The 7,991-nt window shown below is 48.1% G+C and overlaps 1 protein-coding gene and 1 long non-coding RNA gene across 2 annotated transcripts; both read right to left on the reverse strand.

Annotated features, from left to right (window-relative positions):
• Positions 1-484: 484 nt before the first annotated feature.
• LOC107223301 (heat shock 70 kDa protein cognate 4-like) lies at positions 485-3,882 on the reverse strand. The gene is made up of 7 exons (XM_015662943.2): positions 3,643-3,882; positions 2,972-3,090; positions 2,425-2,754; positions 1,941-2,339; positions 1,488-1,859; positions 976-1,353; positions 485-898 (listed from the first exon to the last, which is right to left on the reverse strand). Exons 1-7 carry the CDS (start codon positions 3,842-3,844, stop codon positions 776-778), a joined length of 1,923 nt encoding a protein of 640 aa, XP_015518429.2. The 5' UTR covers positions 3,845-3,882; the 3' UTR covers positions 485-775.
• Positions 3,883-4,026: 144 nt separating this feature from the next.
• Positions 4,027-5,783, reverse strand: LOC124292952. Its single transcript, XR_006902909.1, has 3 exons — positions 5,686-5,783; positions 4,319-4,499; positions 4,027-4,166 (listed from the first exon to the last, which is right to left on the reverse strand). It is a non-coding gene; the product is annotated as an uncharacterized LOC124292952 (long non-coding RNA).
• Positions 5,784-7,991: the final 2,208 nt, after the last annotated feature.

Genomic DNA, 7,991 nt, shown 5'->3' on the forward strand with positions numbered 1-7,991 from the left:
ATATCAATGGCTCTATATTGATCTACTTTATAGAAACTAATCGACTAGAAATTGACTAAAATAAATACTTATCATCCTTTAGTATTTAGTATATCAGGATGGTTTCCGAAGCAAAGGAATAATTTTGTGGGGACTTGTTATCGTGATTCTTAAGATGAATCATGTTCACTCTCTTCGCGTACCAATTGTCTTCTATGGAGCTCAAGATAAACCTCGAAATCTCAACGAGAAAAGCGAAATTTGTGTCAGAACTGCTATTCACCGTCTGGACTCAAAGTTAAAGTACTTTTAACGAACTCTGCCGCTATCTGTGAGGTATCCAGAGAACAAATCAAATCAGTCGCCACATTTCAGCCGACAATTTGATCCGGAATAATCATCCCGAGTCCGGATATAACGTTTGATAAAATTGTAACAATCTAGCCTTAAATTAAATAATTACGTATTGTCGTTAATTGTTATTATAATTCGAAAAAACCTGTTATAAAAAAGGACGATGATTGTCAGGAAACGACACCGCGTCCTACATTATCGACGATGGGTAAGAATACCGACCGTTGAAACATTACCAGCAGTCGATTCGACAGATGTTTTAAAAGCGAACTTCGAATCGCGGTATCGTTAATAGAATTCGTAAATAATGAACGACACATTGATCAGGCATGCTGAAAATAAAAGTAATTGAATTGCTGAAAGGCACGTTGGTGGGTTCAACGTTGTTCCGCACTGCGGTAACCGCGGTGCTCTGCGTTACGGACCGTAGCGAATGCCTCGGTTAGTCGACCTCCTCTATGGTGGGATTGTTGGGATCCCTACCACCTCCGGTTGCTGGTCCGGGGAATCCAGGAGGTGGGGCGCCACTAGCTTGGTAGAGCTTGGTGACGATGGGTCCGCAAACCTTGGTCATAAGGAAGAAGGAGATAGTTAGTGAGGAGGATGGGAAGTAGGCCGATGAAGTACTCGGCAAAGCCAGACCTTTTCAACCTCCTTGAGTTTCGCCTCGAATTCCTCCTTCTCGGCGGTCAAATTGGCGTCCATCCACTTGATGACCTCGGTGCATTTGTCGGATATCAGCTTTCTTTCGGGCTGGGATATTTTCTCTACGATCTTCTGGTCCTCGATGGTGCTCTTCATGTTGAAGCAGTAGGACTCGAGGTTGTTCTTCGCCGATATCCTGTCCTTCTGCTTGTCATCCTCGCTCCGATACCTCTCGGCTTCGTTAACCATGCGCTCGATATCCTCCTTGCTTAATCTACCCTTGTCGTTTGTGATTGTGATCTTGTTCTCCTTGTTGGTCGACTTCTCGACCGCGGACACGTTCAGGATACCGTTAGCGTCGATGTCGAACGTTACCTGCAGCAGCGGAATATAACGAGCCGGAGCATTAACTATACACGATCAACAAAGTTCCTGAATAATTGATCCTGATGAAGCGACTCGCGGAATCCGAAGGTCTGCTCGTTGATGCAACATGTTAAGAATTTCACCTCGATCTGAGGGACGCCTCGGGGAGCCGGTGGAATCCCCGACAACTCAAACTTCCCGAGGAGGTTATTGTCCTTGGTCATCGCTCGCTCCCCTTCGTAAACTTGTATAAGGACGCTCGACTGGTTGTCCGAGTACGTGGTGAACGTTTGGGTTTGCTTAGTCGGGATCGTCGTGTTCCGCTTAATGAGGGCTGTCATCACGCCCCCGGCCGTTTCTATGCCCAAGGATAACGGGGCGACGTCCAGCAATAGGAGGTCCTGGACGGAGTCGGACTTGTCACCGTGTAATATGGCGGCCTGGACAGCAGCTCCGTAAGCGACGGCCTCGTCGGGATTGATCGATTTGTTCAGCTCCTTGCCGTTGAAGAAGTCCTGACGAAGTTTTGCCACGGCGTTAAAAACGATCAGTGATAAATGATCCCGCTAACAAGGAAGGTATCCCATGACACCTACCTGGAGAAGTTTCTGCACTCGCGGAATCCTTGTGGAACCGCCAACGAGTACGATGTCGTCGATGTTGGCCTTGTCCATCTTCGCGTCGCGCAGTGACTTCTCCACCGGTTCCAAGGTGCTCTTGAACAGGTCCTGACACAGCTCCTCGAACCGAGCTCGCGTTACGGAGGTGTAAAAGTCCACACCGTCGAAGAGCGAGTCGATCTCGAGGCTGGCTTGCGTCGATGACGACAAGGTCCTCTTGGCCCTTTCACATGCTGTCCTCAGCCGGCGCGTGGCTCGCTTGTTCGTCGAGAGGTCCTTTTTGTACTTTCGCTTGAACTCCTGGACGAAATGTGTCACCAATCGACTGTCGAAGTCCTCGCCACCCAGGTGAGTATCACCAGCGGTGGACTTGACCTGCGAGGAATATGCGGTTAATGGGTTAATCCAGTTATTCTGGTAATAGTTGAGCGGCCGACGGGCCTCGAAAGCAATTATCGACCTCGAATATCCCGTCCTCGATGGTCAGAATTGACACGTCGAACGTCCCGCCCCCCAGATCGAAAATCAGGACATTTCTCTCCCCGTGTCCTTTCTTGTCGAGCCCGTAAGCTATCGCCGCTGCGGTCGGTTCATTAATAATCCTGAGGACATTCAGCCCAGAAATGGCACCGGAATCCTTCGTCGCTTGACGTTGAGAATCGTTGAAGTAAGCTGGCACCGTGATCACCGCATTTGTAATTGTCTTGCCCAGGTAGGCCTCGGCGGTCTCCTTCATCTTCGTGAGAACCATCGAGGATATTTCTTCGGGGAAAAACGACTTGCTCTCACCCTGCAGGGGAACAAACCGGAATGTTATCTGATAATTTACCGTCGAAAATGCTTGTCAAAATCACGAGTCAACTAATGACTTGAAATTGAATCACGCGTCTGAGATACGTTCCGTAATTCTGTCGTCTCCGTAGGTATACGAGCTCATAAATCATGCTTAACTCCGTGGATTAATATTGTTAAAATAGTAATTATACCGTCTCTGCACAATTTCTTACTTTGTAATTCACTTGTATCTTTGGCTTCGTGTTGTCGTTTATAACGTTAAAGGGCCAGTGTTTCATATCGGCTTGAACCGCAGCATCGTCGAATCGTCGCCCGATTAATCGTTTCGCATCTAAAACCGATCGAATCGTTGTATTGATAGATAATCGTTTCGTAACGAGTTACAGATTGATTGAAAACTCGCGTTAATGAGTTTTGCTGAATTAAATCTTGGCCCACATTTTTTTTCTCTCACTTTATCTCGCCGATCTCAGGCCGCGATTACTTAACCATCGATCATCAGATTGCTCGGTAATTCAATTGCGTTTATCTCCAAAACACTAAGACCTTGTCAGCTATTATCTTTTGCGTATGTGTAACACAATTTGCTCAAGAAAAGGACTAAAACAGTTTGAAGATTAGAGAGATTACGTTTTCCTTGAGAATCACCGATGAAATAATCGTCCGGAGTCTGGCCGTGAAGTATAAACTGAGCCCGGAAACTCAAAGTGACTATAATATAAAATGAACAGTCGTAATAAAGGAAGGAAAGGATCACCCTCGGGGGTAGTTTTTGACGAGGAAAGATTTGATCGAGCGATTTGCACCCGCCGTTTTAAAATCAAGGATATTTCCAGTCCGCTTTCGAACCGAGTCGAACATCTGCGGGGTAGTTTTGTCTCACCGAAGATGGTGTTAGTCGGGTTCATGGCGACCTGGTTCTTCGCCGCATCCCCGATCAGCCGTTCAGTGTCCGTAAAAGCCACGTAGCTCGGGGTGGTGCGATTCCCCTGATCGTTCGCTATGATCTCGACTTTCCCGTGCTGGAATACTCCGACGCATGAATAGGTGGTCCCTAGGTCGATGCCGACGGCCGGGGCTGTCATGACGAGCGGAAGCGTCAAATTCCTCGTCGGCTGGAAGGAAAAAGGTCCCACAAGGATCGAGGTATCGGAAACTCGCCTTGTCAAAATCCCGGTGCCAATCGACACGCTTACTCGCGCTTATGTAACACTCACCCAGCGATTCCCGGATCAATTTATCCCGCGTTCCCTGAGTTAGATTCCAGGTAGTTTTACGGGGCACTCACCACTTGTCCGTTTCAACTCGACGTAACGATCTCTGAGTCACAAGAGAAGAGACTGACCGTTGATCATCGTCGTCATGCTCGTTGTTGATTCGATCTTTCAGCTGTTCGGGCCAGGCCTACTGGAGCCAATTTGCGTGAAATTTTGACAGCGATTAAATCTGGCGTTACGTTATAATGCAAGGGAAACGTCGTCGTGTTTCCACGAAGCCATGAAGTTTATAGCCGGTCGCGGAAACCCGAACACGAGGTGGATATTAGGTGAAATAAAAACCTCGTTCTTCAAATTGCCGGTTCAAAGATCAACCGGAACACTCGCAGCTCATGTGCAACATGAAATGCTTGTCCGCAAGCTGGAAGCAAGTTTTCCGGAAGAGACCCTCGAAATCCTCTTACGTTTGTGTTTAAGTACCCTTCCGATCCTTGAGTGGAGACGCTAATTAAACCGCTGCAGACTGAAACAGGATCACAAACAGCAGGTCATTCACATCGAGATGGTGGTATTGCGGGATTTTATTCGTAACTAGTATCAACCCGATGGTGTAATAACATTTGGACGTTCAGAGCTCCGTTGAAGATCGTAAATTTAGACCGGTTTCCGCCCGAGGCTGCATTCACGCGATACCCACGTCCTGCGAATCTGCAATAGCGAGAGACATGTCCTTCCCGGAATCTCTTTGTTCCGTCACATTGTTCAGCCTTTGAGATGAGTAGAAAATTGGAGCTTAGGGTGAAGCCTCTGGACTTCGGTGAGGCAGCTAACAGTTCTGTTATACCGTTTGAGCCCGGAGCTTGAAACAAGCCAGAAACCTATACCCACTGCACAATAAAGCCGAGGCGAAATCCGGAGCAATAATTTATGAACACGAGGCCCGCTGTAAGCTCTTGGTTGCGATTCGGCACAGGAAGTGCGAAACGTTAGAGGCCGCGAGACGTTTTCGTAGTGGAGGCGAAGAGCCCGGCGTACCCGTTAGCTTTCGTCCGTTAGAAGAAAGCAGGGCTTGACGGAGGGTAGGAAGTCGTTTTCAATAACGGAAGCGTTAGTATACCGACTCGCGTACCGCCGTAGCCGTTTGAAAAATAAACAAGAGAATTCCCTCCTGCAGGAAGTCGAGCTGCGCTGTGTATTCGCGCGGCAGGGTAAACAGATAAATCGTCGCGGCTGTGACTGCTCGGAAGATGTAATCCCTGCAGGACTGCGGGAAGGAGGAGAAAGCCGGAACTTCTGCAGGGAAAGGGTGGAACAGGTCGCTCAGACTTGACCCCATAAATCTCACGATCTCGCGCTATCCTTCGTGTACAATAATTTCGCCGAATGCACGAATCGTTCGAGAGGATGAAGGATCAGCGATGTCCTGCCGCGCTAATCGCGGGAGGCGAACAAATTTGTTTACGGATCCCGTCTCCCGGGTTCCTCTTCGCGTCGGGATGATCCTGCGGAAAATGTCCGAGCGAGATTTCCCCCGGCGTGATGAGGGAGCCAGGATCCTGATCGGGAACGCCGCATCGCCCTGCATCCGCATACCGATTTGCACATGCACTCGGTGGTTATTTGAGCTATTTCACACATGGCGGCCACCGATCGATATTTGCAGGCAATCCCATTGCTCCGGCATTCCGGGACTTTCGTATGCCTCTTACCTTCACGCTCGCTGCAATTCCTCCGACTCGACGTGTGCACTGTACACCGCATCCCCTTTTCGGCTGCATTGCGTATGATACAGATCGTTCCAAAAGTGTTTTACCACCAATCCTGAGACGTGACGGTAAATGAGAAGTATGAATTCGCGCTGAAACGAGGAGACGGTCATATTTTTACCATCGATGGCGTTTCACGGAATCAGGACGAACATACCGTTCGACGAGTTTCTGGATATCGTTCGATCGAAGTTCATAGACGGTAAGACTTGCTGCATCGACTGTATAGCGATGTAATGCGTCAATAAAAATGCGAATCAGTCGTTGGCGGAGGATATTTCAGCCATGATTTCCTGGCTAAAAAAAACTGGTGCACATGTCGAGGGAAATTTTTACCACCCGGCACGTACTCCACTGGCTCTGCTCTCCTTCACCTGCCTTCTGAGGCTGCGGGACTGCGGAGTCAGATTGAATGCGCGCATCCGGGAAACGCTGAGAGAACCCAACAGCTACGGAATGGAACCTGCATCGGCAAGTGACGCTGCAGGATGTCGGGGCGAATTGCGGTTCCATGCCGTCAACGTACGCGGTACGCGGTGAAGTCAGCTACCTTGAAAATAAACATTCGAAATACACCGAATGGAGAAAAATTTGCACGGATTTTTCAGCAAACTACACACCTCGATGCGATGCATCTTATATGTGTGCGTAGTTATACGTATATTAAAGATTTTTGAACTGCGAAAAGGCATTTTTCCTGCTGCTCGTTTCGATATTTTATCCCGATCGCAAATAACCGTACTACAAAAAATTCTAACAACAGTCTTGCGGTGAAAATGTAGATGAAATTAAGTAGCGAATACCGAGCTCGATCGTTCGTACATTACGATGACGGAAATTTTTTCTTTTATACACAACTTCTCGACACTTATTGTCAGTCGAACCGGAAATGCGCGGTTTTGCGCAATCGGTACGACGGGAAAAGAATTAATAGCTGAAACATCGAGCGGAGGAAAAACGGACGAGCGCAAAGAGCGAGAGGGAAAAGGACGCCGTCATTGTCGACCGGTATTATAACCGGAATAGGAAACCATGCGGCTGCAGTACGCCGAGCAACGGCTGGACGCTGTTATTTGCAATGCATATAAATGTATCGGAAACGGTCGCATAATTGCATGAATCAGAGTAATTATCGTTCCCAGTTTCCCTCTCCCGCGAGCTCGCTGTTCTGTCGCGTTCATACGCGCGTATCGCTGCTTATACCGCGGTAGGCAGGAATTTGCAGTTCGTGAATGTCGACGTTTTTGCGCCTACGACGGATGGCCTCTGATTCCGCTGTTTCTCTAATTAATTACCGGCTGTGATTGCGACACAATAATTATTTCAACATCGACTGGATTTTCCAAAGATAGATTATGTAAATTATCATGCAGCTGTAAACAAATTCCCCGGTGAAAACCACTTCCTTGTCGATTTTTCCATCCTCAACGTCGTACAACGGACAAGAATAACTCTTGGTTCGTTAGTGCCAATGCTCGTAAACCACAGGTACGTATTATTTCCGCGGAGAAATATACAGTGTCGATCCTCAGATGTACGAGAATGTTTGAAGTCCGAGAAGAAACGATCCGAATATCGGTGCGTTCGCAATTCGATATTCTTGATTCCTGCCAATGATCGCTTCGGGTTAAAACCGATCGCTGGGCTGGATTCTCGTATCGTTTGCGGCATCAGTGACGATAAACGCGCTGGCTTTAATAACGTTTTGATTAAACAGGATCTTAAGGTAAATCCACGGGCTTTCAGGACCGAAGCGCCTCTCGACTAGACTCGATGCCTGCAGCCTGGCGCTGCCTTGGAGCAAGAATCTCTACCCGTTTGATCAAGCTCCGGTAGAACTCGAGGCGATTGCATCGACTACTGCACCGATCGATCCCAATAGACGTAGACGCGTGCAAATATAATCTGAATAGGACGCCGAAGATGGGACAAGGCAGGTGCAGCTGCATCGGTGCAAACAGGGGCTCGACGAGTCTATTGATCCCGAATGCAGCTGTCTCGATGTTCCTGATTTTCAAGGATTCAACGACAAACGCAGTAGTCGAGATAAGGAGCTTGCGAATTCCGGCTTTCGCGTCAAAGAGACGCAAGTTCAGTCACTCTCGCAGCGAAATATCAGTCATAATCGCGATTTTATAAAGCGAAAGAAAATATTTTCAGCGTCAAACAACCCAGCGGTGAATATAATTGTTCGTCGTCGTTGGCGCTGTTCAGATAACGAGTGAGCGGCGATAAGCGGTGCCGATAAA

Source organism: Neodiprion lecontei, chromosome 2 (genome assembly GCF_021901455.1).
Source record: "Neodiprion lecontei isolate iyNeoLeco1 chromosome 2, iyNeoLeco1.1, whole genome shotgun sequence".
Taxonomy (NCBI): domain Eukaryota; kingdom Metazoa; phylum Arthropoda; class Insecta; order Hymenoptera; family Diprionidae; genus Neodiprion; species Neodiprion lecontei.

Bases quoted from the DNA above. Each gene is read 5' to 3' on its own strand.
- LOC107223301 (XM_015662943.2), bottom strand. From the start codon at position 3,844: ATGACAGCCCCGGCCGTCGGCATCGACCTAGGGACCACCTATTCATGC. The intron at 2,340-2,424 runs GTCGATAATTGC...TATTCCTCGCAG, and splicing joins TCGAGGACGGGATATTCGAG to GTCAAGTCCACCGCTGGTGA. The intron at 1,860-1,940 runs GTAGGTGTCATG...AAACTTCGTCAG, and splicing joins GAGTGCAGAAACTTCTCCAG to GACTTCTTCAACGGCAAGGA.